Here is a 24,428-nt window from a genome sequence, read left to right as displayed (position 1 = left end):
TAATTGCCCGTCAGTCTGAGGATGAAAAGCTGTACTAAGGTTTAAACGAGTCCCCAACGCTCCATGCAAAGATTTCCAGAATCTAGAAGTGAATCGAGGGTCTCGATCAGAGACTATGGAAATAGGCACTCCATGCAATCTAATAACTTCTCTAATATACAGCTCTGCATACTTTTCCATAGAGAAATCTGTTCTAACCGGAAGGAAATGCGCTGACTTAGTTAATCGATCAAAAAATACCCAGATTGATTCTCTTTTGTTCGGAGGAATGACAAGCGGTTGTAATAATCCTGACGGAACTTGATGCTCAACTTTGACTTGTTGACATATCAAACACTTAGACACAAATTCGGTGATGTTTCTTTTCATCCCTGAGCACCAAAATCGATTCTTCAAATCTATATACATCTTGGTTCCACCCGGGTGCATCGTTAATGGACTGCAATGAGCCTCTGTTAATATTTCTTTCTTCAAGTCGTCATTGTCGGGTATTACAATTCTTCCTTTATAATATAGATTTCCATCTGACTTAACCTCAAAGTCTTTAATCTCTTTGCTCTTTACTTGCTCAATTCTTTTCAAACACGTTTCATCTTTACTTTGCAATTCTCCTATTTGTTCCAACCATGCAGACCACCGTCTCCCGTTAAAAATAATCTTACATCCATAGCTCGTAAAGCTGCAAACGTCTTTCTACTTAAAGCATCTGCTACCATGTTAGCCTTTCCGGGATGATAGTCAATTATCACATCATAATCTTTTAAGAACTCTACCCATCTACGTTGCCTCAAATTTAACTCTTTTTGAGTCATCAGGTACTTCAGGCTCTTATGATCCGTATATAAGTAATAACGCTCCCCATAAAGATAATGACACCAAATCTTGAGAGCGAATACTACAGCAGCCATTTCTAAATCATGATTGGGGTAATTCTTTTCATATGGTTTCAACTGTCTCGATACATACGCCACCATATTCCCTTCTTGTATTAATACACACCCCAACCCGTTATGGGATGCGTCACAGTATACTACAAAATTCTTGTCATATTCAAGTTGAACCAATATCGGAGTTTCTATCATAATTCTCTTTAAAGCTTCAAAACTTTCTTGACATTCAGAAGTCCAAACAAACGGTACATTCTTTCTCATCATCTTTGTTAAAGGCAGCACTATCATCGAAAAATTCTTAACGAATCTTCGATAATAACCGGCAAGTCCAAGGAAACTCCAAACTTCAAATACATTCTTTGGATCTTACCAGTCCATTATAGCTTTAACCTTCTGAGGGTCTACTCTAATCCCAACTGCCGAGATCATATGCCCCAAGAAAATTACTTCGTTTAGCCAAAATTCACATTTGGACAATTTCGCATAGAGATTTTTATCCCTGAGAATTTGCAAAACTAGCCTCAGATGTGCGCTGTGCTCTTCAATGGACTTCGAGTAAACCAGTATGTCATCAATAAAGATAACAACAAACTGGTCCAAATATGGCTGAAAAATCTTGTTCATGAGATCATGAAAGCAGCTGGTGCATTCGTTACTCCGAATGGCATTACGATGAATTCATAATGACCATATCTCGTTCTGAAAGTCGTCTTCGGAATATCTTTCTCCTGAATCTTCAATTGATGATAACCTGAAAGTAGATCGATCTTCGAAAATACCGAAGCTCCTTTTAGTTGATCAAACAAGTCATCAATGAGCGGAAGGGATACTTGTTCTTGATGGTCACCTTATTAAGTTGTCGATAATCAATACAGAGACGCATTGATCCATCCTTCTTCTTAACAAATAACACCGGAGCTCCCCAAGGTGACACACTTGGTCCAATAAATCTCTTTCCTAACAACTCTTGCAATTGATTCTTTAACTCTTGCAATTCTATCGGAGTCATCCGATAAGGTGCCATTACAATTGGAGTGGTTACTGACATTACTTCAATTTGAAATTCTACCTCTCTATCTGGAGGTAATCCTGGCAACTATCTGGAGGTAAGCCGGGAAAACTTCAGGGAATTCTTGAACTATTGGAATCTCCTCTAGCCCTTTCTCTATAGCTCTTAAATCTATCACATTTGCAAGAAATCCTTGACATCCCTGTAGCAATAGCTTCTTAGCTGACATTACATTTGCTAAGGGATTAAACTTTTCACTGCTCACACTTATCTCTGTTCCTCCTGGACTTTTCAGGGTTACCTTTTTTCAATCTGCAATTAACAACTCCATAGTAACGAAACAACCAATCCATTCCCAGAATCACTTCAAACTCGTCAAAGGGTAATTCCATCAGATTAGCAGGGAATTCAATTCCCTGAACCTTTATGGGACACCCCTTACAGACTTTATTCACCCGAGCACTATGGCCTAACGGAGTTGTTACTATAATCTCATTACTCGTAGCTTCTAAGGGAATCCTCAATTCCTTTACTAACTTACTTGTAATATAAGAATAATTAGAACCCGGATCAATCAATATCAATACTAATTTATCGTACAACTGAAAAGTACCTGCTATAATATCAGGGTCATCACGGTTCACTTGTTTTTAGATTGTACACCCGTGCGGTTGATCGAACTTCAGGTTGAGCAGAGAATTCAGACGGGTTCCTTCCTCTGCCTCTTCCTCGTCCTCTTTGTGAGGAAGAACCAACTCTTTCAGATGGTGCAGGCTCACCAACCATCAATAGACAATCCCAGATAAAATATACGACATCTCCGTATCGAAAACAAGTCCCAGCAGCCATCCGACAAGCCCCAGAATGGTTTTTCCCACAGTACTGACACTGTCTCGCTTGAATCAGAGTAGACCTCCCAACACCAGATCCCACTGACTACGTCTGTCTAGGTCTTGCCTGACTTGCTCCCCTAGCAGACGATGCAACTGATTCTGATCTAGCTTGTGATCGAAATCCTGAGTCTCTTCCCCTTTTTTGATGGTACTGAGCTAGAAGAAGCACTCGTTCTCTTTGATGTCTGAACTCTAAAATCCCCAATCTCTCATTCTAAGCTCTTTCAAGAGCCTTGGCACGATTGATCACCTCTTGGAACGAGAACAAATTCAATACTATTAGCATCTCCTTCAATCTAGGGCGCAAACCCTCTACAAACCATTCACAAGCCTCTTTTTCAGTAGGCACAAGCTCGGATCCAAACCTACTCAGCTTGTTGAACTCACATTCATACTCATATACAGAGCGGTTCATCTGTTTCAAATTCAAAAACTCCTGCTTCATCTGTTGAATAAATTGATCTCCAATGTACTTATTTTTAAATTCATCTAAGAATAAAGAGCAAGTCAATTGGTCACTGGGCATCCTCATGGTGACGTTCGTCCATCATATTCTCGCCTGACCCCTCAACAATGAGACAGCTCCATCTAACTTCTCCACTTCAGAACAGTGGAGACCATCCAACATGATTTTTAAATCATTTAACCAAAGATCTGCCGCAACCAGACCTTCTTCGATTTCTCCCTTAAATTCGGGAGCTCCTAAACCTCTCAAATCTTTTGCTACATTCATCCTTTGAGTTGGTGGAGCAGGAGGTTGAAGACGTGTTAGAATAGCGTCTAACTTTCTGAAGAACATATCTTGATCTTGCACAGTCACTCCTTGAGATGCCTGTTCTTCACCTTGCCTGGCCAGGGCAGGTGAATTACTACTTTCAGCAGGCCTATCTTCTCCCGCTTCACTTCGGGAGCTATTATGTCCGGACATCTAATAAGAATAAACACATTATTCTATTAGAAAAACAACATACTCATACTATACCAGATCAGAAGTTCTCACTATTTGTTGGCATGTATTCCATTTAAAGACTCTATAGACTCTGGTTTATGCCTAGAATCGGCTAAACCATAGCTCTGATATCATTAAATGTAACACCCCAACCCGAATACTAGTCAGAGATATTACATTGACTTTTAAAACACAACTCATTACAAATAATAGTAAAATACTTGAACTTATATTACAAAAAATACAATAATATACATATGGTAATATAAGTTTACCAAAATATTCAAAGCATACACAACTTAACTCTTTAATTACATGCCAACATCCATTTTCATAACAAAATGACCTACTGATTAAGTTGTTTCTGATCTGATAGTTGCAGGAGTAATGTTGTCCAGCTGCTTAACCTCGATCGTCTACTTTATCGGATCCTACATATGAAACACTCACACGCTAAGTCATCGACTTAGTGAGGCAATATAATAATAATATCAATAAATATAAAGTAATTGGCAAAATGAGATGGGTTGCAATAATAAGATGTATGTAAACAATGCAATAACCAAAACCATGTTTCTTACACATATACTTATCAAATTCACATTCATTAGCCCATGGTACCATACAGAGAACCTAAGGTATGTGAGTATTGTGAGGTTGTGCACTATGCTGTCACCACAGCTCATATAATTGCACCTAAGTGCCACGTAGAATTGCACCGTAGTGCCATATAATAATGTCCATAAGGACCACATATCATTCCTTAAGAATCATATACATATGCCATAGATCAAGTATGTGTCTTACCAGACCTCACACATGTTCCAAAGAATACATATATGTCCCGAATGACCACATATCATTCCTTAAGAATCATATACATATGCCAAAGATCAAGTATGTGTCTCACCAGACCTCACACATGTTCCAAAGAATACATATATGTTCTGAAGGACCACATAGACCCTCTACCCTTGGCATGCCAACTATACATATAGTTCTCATTTACATAACATGGGCTTTCACAATTTATCTTATTTGTATCACGTAAACATATTATTTTCATACCTTTATCACATAACTCATATAACTTTTTCTTGCATATTCATGTCCCATAATGCATATGGTATGGATTCATGTCATATATCATAATATGAAATACTATCATGTATCAAAATATTGAATCTAGACTTATCACAAGTCTAGAACTGAATAAAATACATATTCATGCTATGAATATGCACCACCTAGATTTCTTTGTCTTTCCCTCGATTGATCCTACTTGTTGATGGTTCCGGAACTCGTTTAGGCTCGATATCTACATAGTAATTCATTGATACTTATCAATATATAATTAATATATTCTAAACTATCATTTCTTAGGGTAAAAGAAAAGCCATTTTCATCTTTTAATGGAGGTATGCATCGTTGCACTACACCATGCATCGATGCATAAATCCTATTCTGTAACATCCTCAATACCGGGTTAGTGACCAAATTGTAAAGTTTCAGAATTTGGTGACTAAAGTATAAGAATGAAATAATTCAATGATTATTGGATATATATGATGAAGGTTAATTAGTAATTATTAAAGGAAATTAAGGGTTAAATGGTCATTTGACCAGAAAGATTTTTTATATTCCTTTTAAAGGTAATATAAACGTGGGGAAATATGAGAAACATCCAGAGTTCTCTTCTCCTTTCTTCTTCTTCATACGTGGGAGAGCAAGGCAAAGGTAAGTTTAATTTCAGTTGGTTAATTCTTGAGTTTTAAGCTTAGTTTTGATTCTTTGGGTATTAAATAAGCTTAAGGAAAGCTTATATGAGATTTAAACAATAAGATAAAAGAATTACGAAGGAATTTGCAATATGAGTTTTAAGATGAAATTTTGATATGGTATGGTTGTTGAAGTTTTATGGATGAATTTGACTTGTCATCAATCTAATTAAGAAGTATGAAGTGTTAGAATTGGAATTAGAACACATTGAAAATTTGGTATGATTTTTGAATCTCATATGGAAGATAGGATTTTGAGGTTCAAGATGAAATAAATGAATATAGATTGGTTTAAGTATGTGTACTAGAGTTAAGAATGAAAAATGGGATGATATATGAAGTGTTTGAGAGAAAATGAAGTAATTTTCGGGCTGAAATATGATTTCTGGGCAAGGGGAATCGGTACCCATTAAAGGGGAACCGATACCCCTTCAAATGAACAACATTTCCAGAATGTCATTAGGGAATCGATACCCCCATAGTAGGGAACCGATTCCCCCTAAAGGAAAAATGGGAATATTGGTTTAATAAGTTCGTTTAAGTTGCTAGTATCTAATTAAAAGGTGTAGGTATCTAATGATTGCCTCAAAATGTACATTTATGTAGATTCTGAGCGTAAAGTAGTTCCGGAATCATTGACAAGTAAGATCGATCAAGGGGAAAGATAAGAGATTGGAATTTGACTAGTGAGGCCAGGTGAGTGCATATTCAATAGTATATGATGTGCGATGGGAATAAGACTTGCGATGAGTCTATTTCCTGAAATGTTACACATGAATTCATGATTAAAGGCATGAGTTGAATATGCATGTATGTATGCTTGATTATATGGATTGATCTGTTCTTTTATGTGTTAGGTGATAAAGTATAAGTGATTACATAATAAAGGTTATGAATTATATGAGATATAAACTATGTGATCATAGTAAAATATAATTATATTATTAAATGATAAGTGAAATAAGCTAGATAATATTGATCTATAGGATAATGTGGGAATAGTACACTAACTAGGAGATTTGAACATAAATGATAATATGAGCATATAAGATAAGCTAGATGGGAAAGATTCATATGTTTAAATAAAACTATAACACATGGGTTGTATGATAGAAATTTATGAAGCTATATGAGAAGATTATAAGAGTTATATGAAATTGAATTAAGTAAACAGATTAGATTATATATATATAAAGAAATAATAGAAGTGAGATGTGTTTATAAGTCTGACATAGATGAATATGAATATGAATTATAAGAGTGCTATATGATTTATATTAGGATAAATCTTGAGAATATATATATATATATATAGAATGAAATGAAATGAGTTATATGAATACATAATTATGTGATGAAATGGTGGATTACCTGATATATATATATATATATATATATATATGTCTAAGAGAAGGCATAAGATTAAGATATAAGCAACGTGACTATAAGTATATGTGCTCTAAGTGATATGACTTATAGGTATTTCTATTATAATGTTACATGATATGTTATGTATGTTAAATGAATTATGTGATGATATAAGAAATGATATGAAATATATATGTGAAAACAAGATATGATAAGTATGTTTACCTGAATAAAAGTGATTGGGTGAGAAATGATAGAAATTATCTGAAAGCATGATATATGTGACATGTGAATTATATGGAAATGATCTACGTGTAAGTGAACTATGTGACTATGTGATAATATGAAAAGAAACTATGTGATACATGATATGTGAAAGTGAATTACAAGTTTATGTGAATATTTGAAATGAAATAAATGATAACCCCCATGTTATGTTTCATGAGAGCTAGGGGTATAGTTGGCATGCCAAGAGTCGAGGGTCTACGCGGTCCTTCAGGACATATGTATATTCTTTGGAACATGTGTGAAGTCTTGAAAGACACATACTTGATCCCTAGTATATGTATATGATTCTTAAGGAATAATATGTGGTCCTTATGGACATCATTATATGGCACTACGGTGCAATTCTACGCGGTCCTTCGGGATATATATATATTCTGTGGAACATGTGTGAAGTCTTGAAAGACACATACTTGATCCCTAGTATATGTATATGATTCTTAAGGAATAATATGTGGTCCTTATGGACATTTTTATATGGCACTACGGTGCAATTCTACGCGGCACTTCGGTGCAATTATACGAGCTGTCGTGACAGCATTAGTGCACAACCTCTATAGACTCACATATCGATAGTTCTCACATATGTACATGGGCTAATCCAGAGATATGAACAAATATATGTTAGTGGTATGATAAATGTTATAGAAATGATATGATGTTGTGTGTGTATAGTGTTTGATTGAAAAGGTTAACCATAAAAGTATGTGATTACATGATAAACTGTTAATGATGAATTATGTGTATGTATGGATTTACTGCAATTGATCTGATATGATTTTATATGATACGAAGAATGCATGGAATTGATATAACATGATAGAACAGAACATGCATGTATTGATATATGTTATAAAGTGCATTATAAGTTGTTATGCCTCACTAATTCTTCGACTTAGCGTGTGATTGTTTCACACGTAGGTTTCGAGAAGAGTAAAGAGTAATGCGTAGCAAGACAGGTCAGTTTCCTTACCAAATGTCAGATCAGAAAATATAGGTACTGTATATAGAGTGTAGTTAGCATGTAGTCTAAAGACATAAATTGTATGAACTCTGATATATATATTTTGTAAACATTTTAAAGAAGTTAAATGTTATCAAAGTTTTTAAATTACTCACTATTTTATACGAATAAATGTTTGAAAAGTCAATGTGACACTTCGGACTCGTATCAGGATCGGATACGGGTTGGGGGTGTTACATTTAATGGTATCAGAGCTATGGTTTAGCCGATTCTCGGCATAAACCGAAGTCCAAAGTGTCATAAAAGGTGTACATGCCAACATAGATTGAAAAATTTCTGATCTGATAGTGTAAGGAATATGTTGTCTTGCTAATAGAATAAGAATAGTTTAATACAGTAGAAATCCGATCGTGATAATTTTAAAGTAAGTGAAAGGTGATATTCCTGATTGTGATAGCTATTCACCTGCCCTGGCCAGGCAGGATGAAGAGCGGACACCTCAGGAAATGCCTAGTAAGATCAAAAGTTGATTTCAAAAAAGCTGAAATCATATCTGAATAATGATAGAAAGTTTTCATCGTTTGGAATCGGAAAAAAGATATAGAGTAGTTTTGTTATTATGTGGATAAGATAGAATATGGTGAACAGGTGTCTCCATAAGAAGGTTAAAAAGATCTAAGGACGTGATGAGTACGTATAGAAGAACTCAAGGATAAGTGCATCAGTGACAAGTGTATAAGATGTATAAAGTCAGAGCTTATGAGTTTGAAACGAAGTGATAGTATTGCGCATAAACAAGAGTATGTTTATGATAAGGGTTACAGTTAAGATGAAAAGAGTTAGCATTGGATAACTAGAGTATGTGATAAAAATGTACTGGAAGTATAAGATTATAAGATATTGTCAGGATATGATAACCAGATCTGCAATGGATCTGGATATAGTTGCATATTTGGATCATAGTAATGTGGTATAGTAAAGGAAAAGGAAGTAAGAATTTGTATATTTAAGTAAAGCTGAGGATTGATAAGAAGAGTTTGAGAATGTGTATATCGATGATCAGATTATAGGACACAGGAAGTCAGAATGTTGAGTTTGAGTAAAAGAAATTTCAGGATGTATGAAATAGAGGTGAAATTGATAAGTTGAGTAAGCGAATGTTGAGATAATTTAGATTGGAAAGGATGTATATGATTGGTATAATAGGGCTTGTTCCCTAGATTGAACAAAAGTTATTATTTAGTTGTCAGAGTAAAGGTGCTAGAGTTATAAGATTGGAGGAAAGATAAAGTGGAGTTAATTGATTATGATGTGAATTTGAATATAGTTGTATGTTCTGAGCAGATAGCTATGATGAAGACACTGAGATAAGTATTTGCATGGAACCTTCAGGAAGGAAAATACAAGTATAAGAAATGATAAAGAATGAAGTTATGTATAAGAAATGGGTTATCAGAGTAATGAGGATGCAATGAAGATTGGTACATAAAGATGAGTATAAGTGATAAGACAAGAGTATGGGAACATGAAAGGAAATATATGATTTATGTATAAGGAAGAAGGAATAAAGAAATGAAAGGGATTGATTTAAAGGATCAGATACGATAAATATGGAAGTACAGATGACAATTTTGATATAGAAATAAGACAAGTGTGCAAGGTGATGTGAAAATATTGTTTGACTCCTTAAAGTATATGTTTAATCACATTGAAGAAGATTTAGAGTTGTGTTTTGGTCAAATGATGACGAAATACAAGTTTGGTATGGTTATAAGGTAATTAGAGAGTTATGAAGAAATAGATGGATTTATGATATAGAGATGGATGTTACTGTCAACGTGATGAGTGACATTATATTGAATTTTAGAAAGGTCAAAGGAAAGATGCATAATCGAATAAGAGAAAAGACAACAATGGATTGGTATTACTGGTTATTGTTTATATGATAAGCAACAGAGGATGAATGTATAAACGAAAAAAGATAGTCGGAAAACTTAAGGATGGAAAAGTAAGTTTCTGATGATGACAAGAAAGAATAAGTCAGGGAAGCAACATAAGAACATTAGAAGATATGTTCTTATTAAGATGTGCAGTGAAAATTCGAGGACGAATTTTCTTATAAGGATGGGAGATTTGTAACATCCTCAATACCGGGTTAGTGACCAAATTGTAAAGTTTCAGAATTTGGTGACTAAAGTATAAGAATGAAATAATTCAATGATTATTAGATATATATGATGAAGGTTAATTAGTAATTATTAAAGGAAATTAAGGGTTAAATGGTCATTTGACCAGAAAGATTTTTTATATTCCTTTTAAAGGTAATATAAACGTGGGGAAATATGAGAAACATCCAGAGTTCTCTTCTCCTTTCTTCTTCTTCATATGTGGGAGAGCAAGGCAAAGGTAAGTTTAATTTCAGTTGGTTAATTCTTGAGTTTTAAGCTTAGTTTTGATTCTTTGGGTATTAAATAAGCTTAAGGAAAGCTTATATGGGATTTAAACAATAAGATAAAAGAATTATGAAGGAATTTGCAATATGAGTTTTAAAATGAAATTTTGATATGGTATGGTTGTTGAAGTTTTATGGATGAATTTGACTTGTCATCAATCTAATTAAGAAGTATGAAGTGTTAGAATTGGAATTAGAACACATTGAAAATTTGGTATGATTTTTGAATCTCATATGGAAGATAGGATTTTGAGGTTTAAGATGAAATAAATGAATATAGATTGGTTTAAGTATGTGTACTAGAGTTAAGAATGAAAAAGGGGATGATATATGAAGTGTTTGAGAGAAAATGAAGTAATTTTCGGGCTGAAATATGATTTCTGGGCAAGGGGAATCGGTACCCATTCAAGGGGAACCGATACCCCTTCAAACGAACAACATTTCCAGAATGTCATTAGGGAATCGATACCCCCATAGTAGGGAACCAATTCCCCCTAAAGGAAAATTGGTAATATTGGTTTAATAAGTTCGTTTAAGTTACTAGTATCTAATTAAAAGGTGTAGGTATCTAATGATTGCCTCAAAATGTACATTTATGTAGCGCGTAAAGCAGTTCCAGAATCATTGACAAGTAAGATCGATCAAGGGGAAAGATAAGAGATTGGAATTTGACTAGTGAGGCCAGGTGAGTGCATATTCAATAGTATATGATGTGCGATGGGAATAAGACTTGCGATGAGTCTATTTCCTGAAGTGTTACACATGAATTCATGATTAAAGGCATGAGTTGAATATGCATGTATGTATGCTTGATTATATGGATTGATCTGTTCTTTTATGTGTTAGGTGATAAAGTATAAGTGATTACATAATAAAGGTTATGAATTATATGAGATATAAACTATGTGATCATAGTAAAATATAATTATATTATTAAATGATAAGTGAAATAAGCTAGATAATATTGATCTATAGGATAATGTGGGAATAGTACACTAACTAGGAGATTTGAACATAAATGATAATATGAGCATATAAGATAAGCTAGATGGGAAAGATTCATATGTTTAAATAAAACTATAACACAGGGGTTGTATGATAGAAATTTATGAAGCTATATGAGAAGATTATAAGAGTTATATGAAATTGAATTAAGTAAACAGATTAGATTATATATATATAAAGAAATAATAGAAGTGAGATGGTTTATAAGTCTGACATAGATGAATATGAATATGAATTATAAGAGTGCTATATGATTTATATTAGGATAAATCTTGAGAATATATATATATATATATATAGATATGAAATGAAATGAGTTATATGAATACATAATTATGTGATGAAATGGTGGATTACCTGAACATGTGATATATATATATATATATATATATATATATGTCTAAGAGAAGGCATAAGATTAAGATATAAGCAACGTGACTATAAGTATATGTGCTCTAAGTGATATGACTTATAGGTATTTCTATTATAATGTTACATGATATGTTATGTATGTTAAATGAATTATGTGATGGTATAAGAAATGATATGAAATATATATGTGAAAACAAGATATGATAAGTATGTTTACCTGAATAAAAGTGATTGGGTGAGAAATGATAGAAATTATCTGAAAGCATGATATATGTGACATGTGAATTATATGGAAATGATCTACGTGTAAGTGAACTATGTGACTATGTGATAATATGAAAAGAAGCTATGTGATACGTGATATGTGAAAGTGAATTACAAGTTTATGTGAATATTTGAAATGAAATAAATGATAACCCCCATGTTATGTGTCATGAGAGCTAGGGGTATAGTTGGCATGCCAAGAGTCGAGGGTCTACGCGGTCCTTCGGGACATATGTATATTCTTTGGAACATGTGTGAAGTCTTGAAAGACACATACTTGATCCCTAGTATATGTATATGATTCTTAAGGAATAATATGTGGTCCTTATGGACATCATTATATGGCACTACGGTGCAATTCTACGCGGTCCTTCGGGATATATATATATTCTGTAGAACATGTGTGAAGTCTTGAAAGACACATACTTGATCCCTAGTATATGTATATGATTCTTAAGGAATAATATGTGGTCCTTATGGACATTTTTATATGGCACTACGGTGTAATTCTACGCGGCACTTCGGTGCAATTATACGAGCTGTGGTGACAGCATTAGTGCACAACCTCTATAGACTCACATATCGATAGTTCTCACATATGTACATGGGCTAATCCAGAAATATGAACAAATATATGTTAGTGGTATGATAAATGTTATAGAAATGATATGATGTTGTGTGTGTATAGTGTTTGATTGAAAAGGTTAACCATAAAAGTATGTGATTACATGATAAACTGTTAATGATGAATTATGTGTATGTATGGATTTACTGCAATTGATCTGATATGATTTTATATGATACGAAGAATGCATGGAATTGATATAACATGATAGAACAGAACATGCATGTATTGATATATGTTATAAAGTGCATTATAAGTTGTTATGCCTCACTAAGTCTTCGACTTAGCGTGTGATTGTTTCACACGTAGGTTTCGGGAAGAGTAAAGAGTAATGCGGAGCAAGACAGGTCAGTTTCCTTACCAAATGTCAGATCAGAAAATATAGGTACTGTATATAGAGTGTAGTTGGCATGTAGTCTAAAGACATAAATTGTATGAACTCTGATATATATTTTGTAAACGTTTTAAAGAAGTTAAATGTTATCAAAGTTTTTAAATTACTCACTATTTTATACGAATAAATGTTTGAAAAGTCAATGTGACACTTCGGACTCGTATCAGGATCGGATACGGGTTGGGGGTGTTACATATTCGATGTTTGTATTTAATGGGGATGCATCGATGCACTCCTTATGCATCGATGCATAAATCCTATTCGATGTTTGCTTTTTAAATTAATGCATCGATGCACTGCATGTGCATCGATGCACCTTAAACAATTTCTGGAATTTATCATCGATGCATCGGTGCACAATGAATGTGCATCGATGCACATTGCCCAGAATTGTCATTTTAGCACGAAAATCTCTCTTAGTCTACTTAACACTTTATATTTCCCCTCTTTATATATCCTTAACTTGCATACTCTTACTTAAACTAATTATTATCCATTCATACTTTTGAAACTTAAAAATCCAATTCTCCATGTAGAATTTAAGAATCTAACCCAAATTCCAACATGTTCTAATTTGAATTCTAACACCTCATACTTCTTAGTCAACTTTATGACAAGTCAAATTCCACTTCTAATTCTTATTAGGAACTCTAATCCAAGATTTTACTTTTCTACTTCCTTTCTTTAATTCTTCATATTCTCCTCATCTTATGGTTTTAAGATAATCTAAGCTTTCCTTAAGCTTAGTTATCAACTAATGATCAATAAGAAACCTTAAATTCATCAAGAATTTAATCAACAAGAAAACTCACCTTTAGTTTGGCTTCACGGCAGAGAAGGAGAAGGAAGAAAAAGAAATATCAAGAACCTTGTTTCTCTCATTAGCTTTCCACGTGGTTTATTAAATATCCTTAAGAAACATTTAATTATTTCCTTGTCAAAAGACTCATTTGCCCCTTTAGTTCCCCATGCTTTGTTAATTGATCCTACACCAAATATTTCAATCAATTCCCTTAACTTTCAATTTATCAACTTTGATCGCTAAATTATAAAATTTCACAATTTGATCACTAACCCGGTATGGAGGATGTTACATGTTATCTTTGTAGAAGATTACAAATAAAAGAAGATGATGATAGCGCTGAAAAGTCAGAGACTACACAGATACATGTGGAAAAAGAGTTTGAACAAGGAGATTCTTCTGAAGCACAACTAGCACATGATGAACAAGAACCAGAGAGTTCTGATGCTCCAACAACTCGTCAATCAGATCGTGTGAGAAGACGTCCCAATTGGTACTCAGATTATGTTATAGAAGGTAATATTGCATACTGCCTTTTAACAGAGGACGGTGAGCCATCAACATTCCAGGAGGCAATAAACAACTCAGATGCTTCATTGTGGATGATGGCGATGCAAGAGGAAATTGAATCCCTTCATAAAAATAATACATGGGACCTTGTGCCACTACCACAAGGAAGGAAGCCAATTGGTAACAAATGGGTCTTTAAAATCAAGCGAAATGGTGACGATCAAGTGGAGAGGTATCGTGCAAGACTGGTGGTCAAAGGATATGCTCAAAAAGAAGATATTGATTTTAATGAAATTTTTTCTCATGTGGTTCGACTAACAACAGTTCGAGTAGTCTTGGCAATGTGTGCTACATTGAATTTACATCTAGAGCAGCTAGATGTTAAAACAACTTTTCTTCATGGAAATCTTGAAGAAGAGATTTACATGTTTCAGCCTGAAGATTTTGAAGAAGAAGAAAAGAAGAACTTGGTTTGCAGGTTGAACAAATCTTTGTACGGTCTAAAGCAGGCGTCGAGGTATTGGTATAAGAGATTTGATTCCTTCATTATGTGCCTTGGATACAACAGACTTAATGCAGACCCTTGTGCTTATTTCAAGAGGTCTGGTAATAACGATTTTGTTATATTGCTGTTGTATGTGGATGACATGTTGGTTGCAGGACCCAACAAAGATCATATTGAAGAATTGAAGGCACAACTGGTTAGGGAATTTGAAATGAAGGACTTGGGATCAGCAAACAAGATTCTAGGGATGCAAATTCACCGAGACAGAAATAATAGGAAGATTTGGCTTTCACAAAAGAATTACTTGAAGAAGATCTTGTCACGATTCAGCATGCAAGATTGTAAGCCAATTTCTACCCCTATTCCTATTAACTTCAAATTATCCTCCAGTATGAGTCCTAGCAATGAAGAAGAGAGGATGGAGATGTCTCGAGTGTCGTATGCATCAGCAGTGGGAAGTTTAATGTTCGCTATGATATGCACAAGACCAGACATTGCACAAGCAGTGGGAGTGGTTAGTCGGTACATGGCAAATCCAGGCAAAGAGCATTGGAATACAGTAAAGAGGATCCTGAGATACATCAAAGGGACCTCAAATGTTACATTATATTACGGAGGATCAAACTTACTTATAAATGGTATGTCGATTCTGACTATGCAGGGGATTTGGATAAAAGCAAATCTACTACAGGATATGTGTTCAAAATTACTGGTGGAGCTGTAAGATGGGTTTCAAAATTACAGTCAGTTGTGGCTACATCCACAACAGAGGCAGATTATGTAGCAGCTACACAAGCCAGTAAAGAAGCAATTTGGTTGAAGATGCTATTGGAGGAGCTTGGGCACAACCAAGAGTATGTCTCTATGTTTTGTGACAGTCAAAGTGCCTTGCATCTAGCAAGGAATCCAACATTTCATTCAAGGACAAAACACATACGAGTTCAGTACCATTTTATTTGTGAAAAGGTGGAAGAAGGGACGGTAGATATGCATAAGATCCATACCAAAGACAACATAGCATATTTCATGACGAAGGCAATCAATGCTGATAAATTTACCTGGTGTCGATCCTCTTGTGGACTGTCAGAGACATAAGCAACATGATGGTACAAGGTAGAAAGAATGGTGTGAAGTTATGATTATTCCAATCAAATCTTCAAGTGGGAGATTGTTGAAAGCATGCACCGAAAGTGCATTTAGCAAGGTTGAAAAAAAATGAAATTTTCAACAATGGTAGGCACCAAATATAAAATGTCAAAATTAGGTGCAACAATGGTTGAAAACTAAATGGGCAAATTACAAACTTTAGTCACTAAAATTTTAGGGTATTTACAAGATTAGTCCTTAAGCTTCAACTATAAATACCCTAACCCATTTAGCTTCAAAACCATCCCAAATCATTCTAGCTTTCTTCCAATACCAGAGAAAATTTAGAGAGTTTCTTGAGAGTTGTTTTCTATTTTTTATCAAGAGAGAATTATTATTGTTTTCTCCTTGGTAGACCGAGAGAGTTTGTAATTCCTATTTTCTCATAGTGAAATTCTTCTACCGTTGCCCGTGGTTTTTACCCTATATTATTTAGGGGTTTTCCACGTAAATTTTGTGTCTTCTTTATCTTCATTTTTATTTTCTCAAATTATCAGTTACGATTTTGCTCTATCCGATAGTCGTCTTCAGCAACACAAACATGTAATGTAAAACTTTGAATCATGGACGATGGGTAGTATTACAATTATATATTAGACACGAGTATGGTTAAATTTTTCTAAGTTTCATCATATATGAGATACAATTCTCATATCGAGTCATACCTATGTGTCGAACATGAATGTCGGATTTGTGTAAAATATTAAAAGTTGGAGCATTAAGGGTAGACATAATAACAATGATCAAAGGTTTTGTCCCTCGGATATTTGCAAATATGAATAGAAACATTAAAATTAGATTCATAAGTTTTCTTTTTGCATTTTGTGTTGGGAAGAGCGGGGGTGGATGCCCAAGTTTTTTTTGGGGGCTCAGCCTAAGGCAATGCAAATAACACTGTTTGCCTGAGCCGCCTTGTGACTTGCCTGCATCATTCATTATTTGTTTTGTCAATGCCTTTGGTAGGGGCGCCAATAGCAGGGTCTGCAGTGGATCAAGTAGAGTAAGTTGTGGGCTATGTAAGTCTGGGATACCCTTTTGGGATGATGGCCTCAATCCTTTTTGGAAGACACCACAAAGCCATCCTGCAATCCTTGAAACCCAAACTCTTCGTCATGGGAACTCGGGACGGATTCATGAGCGTCAAACAGCTTGAGAACAAGCTCAAGTCTGCTTCAGGACACAATGAAACACATCTGATAGGAGTTAGCCACTTTGAAATGGAAGGCCCTGCTTATGATGCTGTCATGCTTGAACTTATCCTCAAATTCATCGACTCATTGGGGGACAAGCAGCCTGTTCTTTAAACACCACACCAGTGTTTGATGAATTTCTATGAAATTTGTTTAAACTCTAATTGTTCTGTAGAAAACGATGCTGATTATAAATATGTATTATTTTGTGTAATTTACCGGAACTTAAACCTCTGGTTTCCAGTGAACTTGGCTGCAAACAAAATGAATTAAAATTTTCACACAGCCAAGGAGATTCACAAGTAATATTTTAAAACTTTATACAGAACATTTTCCTAATCTACAGTTAGATTAAAGTTACAATAGCCTGCTAACTAAAGAGGACTAGGAACCAAAGAAATGGCTGTTTACATCAAAGATTACAACAATATTACGAAACGCATTTTGTTCAGTTATATCTGCAACTACAGCTGATGTACATACTAAGCTGGTTAAATATGCTACACAAATTATGGATACCTCCCATCATTTTATTGCGCCATCAGACGCTACCTTTACCCATCTCATCATTGTACGACCTATTTGTCCACGCTCTTTCTTGATCCATTGACTGCCCTTGTGAGAAAGGATGCTCTTCATCTGCTTTGAATCCAATCAAATGAATATAAATATAGAATAAATATAACTCTTTTGGAGTTGAAGGCATTTCCATATGTTACGAGTTTCCTTTTATTTTTGGAACTATAGATTCATCTTGCTAGAGTTGATGTCACACGAACAGCAGTTACTCAACAAGTTAAATAGTGAAACGGGCGCATACCACAAGCTATGCTATACACATTAATTGGAACCCTTGCTTTCTTTCTTATGAGAAGGGGAATGGCGAGGACAAGTGGACAACATTTAATTATAGGAAACTTGTATACCTTTGTGACAGTAAGTTGCACATCCAAAAGCTAAAATTATATTACACAATAAAAGATTATGCATCCATATTTTAACTATCAATCTATGACATAATTATATGTAATTAGCTATTACCACTTTCACCGTCAGATGCACCTTCAAGCCTCGCAATTGCATCAACTAGAGCTTGTTCGTGCTCCTGCAACGAGAAATATCCACAATGATTGCTGCTTCGATAGCTATATAAACCAATGCAACAACATTAGAAGACAATACTTACTTTCAGCGCTTCCTTTGCTTTCTCAATTTCTATGAAATCAGGATGACTTGCACCAAAAACTTACATGTTTGAAAGAAAAAGCATAACCCTATCATTGATGCATAACCCTTGCATGTTTGAAAGAGAATGTTCGTAGTGGGCCAAAATTGTCAAGATATATAGACACAAAACTTGAATTTAGTTTATATATCGATCAACAATTTGGAAATCTATTACTCAATCACATTATTCTTATCATATTAGACATATCAGAGTAAATAGGGAACCTCTTAAATTTAATTATTGTCAGGCATAAACTGCTTGAAAATTCATGATAATCATATTAATCAATGGTTGTGCATGGAACCGTAACCTATGAGATGCAATCCCTATCTAGGGGAAAATATGGTTCAAGATAAGGGATAGACCATGCACATGAATTCTGCAATGTATTATGAATGGCATAAAAGTTGATTTTGTTAAAAATTGTATAAAATATACCAATGGAAGGTAAATCAAGCCGTATAAAGTAAAAATATCATGTATGAAATAGCAGTAAAATTCAACAATTTTACCTCTTTTGAGATTGACCCATTCGCAGGTTCATCAGCTAATTTTTATATCATAAACCAAAGCATGTCGCCCCTATAATATGGGAAACATAGTATTAAAGCTCCAATAATTAACAGCTTATTGTATAATCAACTGAAGAATATACCTCAATTCGGTTATAGTCTGTTATAACGGCCTCATAGAAATGGTTGTCTTCAGGACACCTTGTCCAAACTTTCCTTCCAATTAATGGATCATATGGTGATGCTTCAGCAGGTTCATTTGATGCAAATGCCCCTGAAGAAGTACAGTTAGGAACCTGGGGCCTTCCAGGAAGGCCTCTAGAAGGGTGTTGCATCAACTTCATTTGGAATACAGCAAAACGAACATATATCAGTAAATGTTGAAATAGAATATGAATATCCCATTCATTAAATCTTCTCATGTATCTTCAATGAATTAACTCACAGATTTTGACTTCTTGCCCTTTTCTCCTGATGGAAGGCCACATAGAGGCTGATGAAGATGGTTTTTGCATAGACGGATGCAATGCAGGGGATGGTTCACCCATGGTAAATGAAGCTGATGTTTTTAACTTCTGCTCTTTCTCCTAACGGAATGCCACTTAGAGGCCAGTGGGATACTTATGCTCTTTGCCTCCTTGTCCATCTCGATGTTATTCAACATATTGTAAATGTCAAACCTCCTTACAACATCGATACTAAGGATAAGCTTATGACCAACTGCGAGCAGAGTGAACGCATGCCGACGGACAACCCTGCTTGTCCGTACTGTGGTACTTCTCTTGAAATAGTCCTTCATGTTCTTAGGGAATGCTCTCGGGCTTGGAGCTTATAGAATTGAATGATGCTCCTCCAATGAGGCCTGACTTCTTCTTTAGTGATCTTCGATCGTGGATTCTAAGTAACCTAAAACTACTTCAGCCTCTTGTGAATAGTGACGGGTGACCCATCGTGGTCTTTTCTCTTTGCTTCCACCATATGGCAAACTCGGAAACAACGTAATGATCTCGTCTTCAACAACATCATGCATTCTCATAGAGAACCATAAAATGCAGTAACTGTTGGAAATAAATGAGAACGAGTAATTTCCCTATAACCAGATTAGTGAGAATGCGAAATAAAAGCGGAAAAATAATACCCGAAATTGATAACGGAGTTCAGCCAATTTTGCCTACATCTCCAGACTACTGCAGATATTTTACTAAAGATAAAATTTACAGGTGTTTACAAAACACACTTGAGAGAGAACTAGAAGATTTTGGGATGATTTAGAAGCTAAATGAGCTAGGGTATTTATAGATGAAGCTTGAGGACTAATCTTGTAAATACCCTAAAGTGTGCAGTAGCTAAATGTGTAATTAACCCTATTACAATTTAATTAAAAAATTGGGCAGCCCCCCCATTTTTCAAGCAGTCGACTGCTGCCATTTTCTTTGACCAACAATCTCCCACTTGAAGACTCATTTCAATCTATCTTCACACCTCAATCAATGCAACAGTATTTCTGGTCTTTTATTCTAGCATGCTAACTGAAACTGAACACAACTTCAGTTTGTCCGTAGTCACCGTCTTTGTTAACATGTCTACCAGATTTTGAGCTCCACTGATCTTTTCAAGTTTCAAAATCCCATCTTCAAGAAGAAACCGGATAAAATGATATCGCAATTGTATGTGCTTCGTCCTGGAATGAAAAGACAGATTCTTTGCTAGATGGATAACACTTTGACTATCGCAATATAAGACATTGTTTTCTTGTTTCTTGCCTAACTCTTCCAATAAACTTTGGAGTCAAACCATCTCCTTGCTGGCTTCTATAACAACGACATATTCTGCTTCAGTTGTGGAGAGAGCAACTATCTTCTGTAGTTGAGAAACCCAACTCACTGCGGTTCCTCCTAGAGTATAGATATACCCTGTAGTGCTTCTTCTAATGTCAACATTTTTGGCTAAGTCAGCATCTACATAGCCTGTCAGTATCGTATCTCCACCTTTGAAACAAAGTGTTTTGCTTGTGGTACCCCGCAGATATCTGAGGATCCATTTGATTGCTTCCCAGTGTACCTTGCCCGGATTATTCATATACCTGATAACAGCTCCCACTGTGAGCAATATCTGGTCTAGTACAAACCATGGCATACATCAGACTTCTAATTGCTGAGGCATACGACACCTTCACCATGTGTGCACGTTCTTCCTCCGTCTTTGGTGAATGTTCTTCGGAGAGTCTAAAATGAACACCTAAAGGTGTACTTACTAGTTTAGCATCTTGCATGTTGAACCTGGAGAGTACTTTGTTAATGTACTCAGCCTATGATAATATCAAAGTCCTCGACTTTGTATCTCTCTTGATCCTCATCCCAAGAACTGCTTTTCAGCACCTAGATCTTTCATAGCAAACTGCTTCGACAATTTTTGCTTCAAGTTTATAATCTCTTGCATGTCTGAGCCTGCAACGAGCATGTCATCAACATACAACAATAAAAATAATGAAGTTGTTATCAAACCTCTTGATGTAGCAAAAATGATCTGCTTGGCATATGGTAAAACCACTGCTACTCATGAAACTATCAAACTTCTTGTACCACTGTCTAGAGCTTGTTTTAAACCATACAAACTCTTCTTCAACCTGCATACCAGGTTTTTCTTGCCTACCTCTATGAAGCCTTCTGGTTGCCTCATATAGATTTCTTCCTTCAAATCACCATGAAGGAAAGCTGTCTTTACATCTAACTGCTCAAGATGTAAATTCTTTGCAACTATAATTTTCAGTACCAGTCTGATTGTAGACAGTTTCACGAATGGAGAGAAAATTTCATTGTAGTCAATACCTTCTTTTTGCTGAAAACCTTTGACAACCAATTTCGCTTTGTAGCGTTTGCTCCTATCGTGCTCTTTTTTGATACTGTAAATCCACTTGTTATGGAGTGCTTTCTTGTCTGGTGGTAATTCAGCTAATTCCCACACCTGATTTGACATAAGCGAGTATATCTCATCTTTTATGGAAGACTCCCACTTGACTGAATCCTCCACTTGCATTGCTTCATCATAGTACTCTGGTTCAGCATTGTCAGTCAGCAACAAGTAGTGAAAAGAAGGCGAATAACGCTGGGATGGTTTAGGAATTCTGGAGGAACGTCTCAGTTCTGGTGTGCCTGGTTCTTCTTAAACTACTTCAGGACTGATTTAAACATCATTTCCAAAAATCTCCTCGAACTCATCAAATTCCTTTGTTTCAACTTCGGTATTAGAGCTACTTGATTCTATGGTTGCCCTGTCTTTGTACATCACATTCTCATTGAAAATAACATCTATGCTTCTGATGATCTTCCGATTTTCATAGTCCCAAAATCGGTAACCGAACTCATCACCACCATAACCAACAAAGACACATTTGTTGGACTTGGCATCAAGTTTACTTCTTTCAGCAGAATCTATGCGTACATAATAAATACAACCAAACACTCTTAAGTGTGAAAGGTTTATTTCTTTCTTGCTCCAAACTTCCTCTGGTATTTTGCCATCCAAAGGAACTGAGGGCCCACAGTTGATCAGGTAAGCTATAGTGTTGATAGCTTCAGCCTATAGAAATTTGGGTAATCCGGCATGTATCCTCATGCTTATGCCACGTTCATTCAGAGTTCTGTTTATGCGCTCTGCTACGCCATTCTGTTGCGATGTCATGGGAACTATTGTCTCCATCTTGATCCCATTGTTTGCGCAGAAATCTCTGAATCTACGATTTCTGTACTCTCCTCCATTGTCAGACCTCAACCGCTTGACTTTCAGACCAGTCTCATTTTCCACCATGGCCTTCCATTTTCTGAAGGTATCAAAGACTTCTGATTTCTTCTTCAGAAAATAAACCCACACCTTCCTTGTCGAATCATCGATGAAGGTGACATAATATAGTGAGCCTGCAAGGGATGAAACTGGAGATGGTCCCCATACATCAGTATGAACCAACTCTAACTTTTCTGCCTTGGGTGTCTTATCAATCTTTGCAAAGCTGACTTTCTTTTGTTTGCCAAAAATACAATCCTCACATAGTCCGACATCTACATTCTTTAGATCTGGAAGCTTCCCTTTTGACAAAAGCTTCTTCATCCCTTTCTCGCTCATATGGCCAAGCCTTTGGTGCCATAGGTTTGATTTTCCATTAGCATATGCGGCTGTAATGATATTCTCTAAATTTGTGGTTACATAGAGAGTACCAGTATTCTTACCACGAGCAATGATGAGTGCTCCTTTGGTAATCTTCCATTCACAACCTGAAAAGGTTGTGCTATATCCTTCTCCATCAAGTTGTCCTACAGAAATCAAATTTCTTTTGAGGCTAGAAATATGTCTCACTCCTTTCAGCGTCCAGGTGGTCTGGTTTGGCAACTTTAATCGGATGTCTCCTTTTCCGACGATCTTCAAGGTTTCATCATCAGTTAGATGAACCTTCCCAAAATCACCATTGACATAGTTCTCCATGATTTCTCGGCATGGGGTGGAGTGGAAAGATGCCCCTGAATCCAAGATCCATGATTCAATCGGACTGTTAACGCTTAGAATCATGGCATCACCTGTCTCCTCTGTCACGTTTGCAGATTCCTGTACGTCGGTATTTTTCTTTGGTGCTCGGCAATCTCTTTTAAAATGACCCTTCTTGCCGCAATTATAACAGGTAAAATCTTTCTTTCCCGTTCTTGATTTTCCCCTTCTGGATTTGGATCTGCCACGATTTGAATTTCTTTCTGAAGTTCTCCCTCTAAACTTCGTGTGCAAGGCCGAGGAGGTTGATGCTTCACCTGATTCTCTCCGTCGAATTTCTTCACTCAATACCAGATCTAGTACATCATCGAATTTTAATTTGTTGTTTCTCGACGAGCTGCTGACTGCTGTAACAGTTGCATTCCAACTGTCTAGTAGAGATGATAAGAGAATTAAAGCTCAAACTTAATCATCGAATTCAATTTCTACTGAACTCAACTGAGTTGTGATTGTGTTGAGTTCATTTAGGTGTTGAGCCACCGATGCCCCTTCCGCCATCTGCAAATTGAATAATCGCCTCATCAAATGAACTTTGTTTGAGGCCGATGGCTTCTCGTACATACTGGAGAGAGCCGCCATAAGACCCGCCGTGGTCTTTTCCTTTGCTATGTTGAAAGCAACATTGCGAGATAACGTTAGTCGGATAACTCCGAGGGCTTGTCTATCGAGAATAGCCCAGTCTTCATTCTTCATGCCCTCTGGTTGCTTTCTTGAGAGAGTTTGATATAGATTTTCTGGTACAGAAAATCTT

At 35.7% G+C, this 24,428-nt stretch overlaps 1 protein-coding gene and 1 long non-coding RNA gene across 3 annotated transcripts; both read right to left on the bottom strand.

The window, feature by feature from the left end:
* Positions 1–696: 696 nt before the first annotated feature.
* Positions 697–18,641, bottom strand: LOC120149055. Of its 2 annotated transcripts, XR_005518428.1 has the most exons (4): positions 18,588–18,641; positions 18,443–18,506; positions 17,949–18,158; positions 697–706 (listed from the first exon to the last, which is right to left on the bottom strand). It is a non-coding gene; the product is annotated as an uncharacterized LOC120149055 (long non-coding RNA). The 2 variants fall into 2 exon arrangements; XR_005518427.1 differs by lacking the exon at positions 697–706 and having other exon boundaries at positions 17,656–18,158.
* A 500-nt stretch (positions 18,642–19,141) lies between these two features.
* Positions 19,142–19,707, bottom strand: LOC120149044 (protein EMSY-LIKE 3-like). The gene is made up of 3 exons (XM_039161968.1): positions 19,587–19,707; positions 19,285–19,479; positions 19,142–19,211 (listed from the first exon to the last, which is right to left on the bottom strand). Exons 2-3 carry the CDS (start codon positions 19,474–19,476, stop codon positions 19,173–19,175), a joined length of 231 nt encoding a protein of 76 aa, XP_039017899.1. The 5' UTR covers positions 19,477–19,479; positions 19,587–19,707; the 3' UTR covers positions 19,142–19,172.
* Positions 19,708–24,428: the final 4,721 nt, after the last annotated feature.

This window comes from Hibiscus syriacus, unplaced genomic scaffold (genome assembly GCF_006381635.1).
Source record: "Hibiscus syriacus cultivar Baekdansim isolate YM2019G1 unplaced genomic scaffold, ASM638163v2 tig00002793_pilon, whole genome shotgun sequence".
NCBI classification, from domain to species: domain Eukaryota; kingdom Viridiplantae; phylum Streptophyta; class Magnoliopsida; order Malvales; family Malvaceae; genus Hibiscus; species Hibiscus syriacus.
Note: the sequence above shows the minus strand (reverse complement) of the source record. Positions and strands in the feature narration are given on the sequence as shown.

Coding starts and splice junctions, on each gene's coding strand:
- LOC120149044 (XM_039161968.1), bottom strand. CDS start 19,476: ATGCAACACCCTTCTAGAGGCCTTCCTGGAAGGCCCCAGGTTCCTAAC. Junction 19,212..19,284: donor CAGACTATAACCGAATTGAG/GTATATTCTTCA, acceptor CCCATATTATAG/GGGCGACATGCTTTGGTTTA.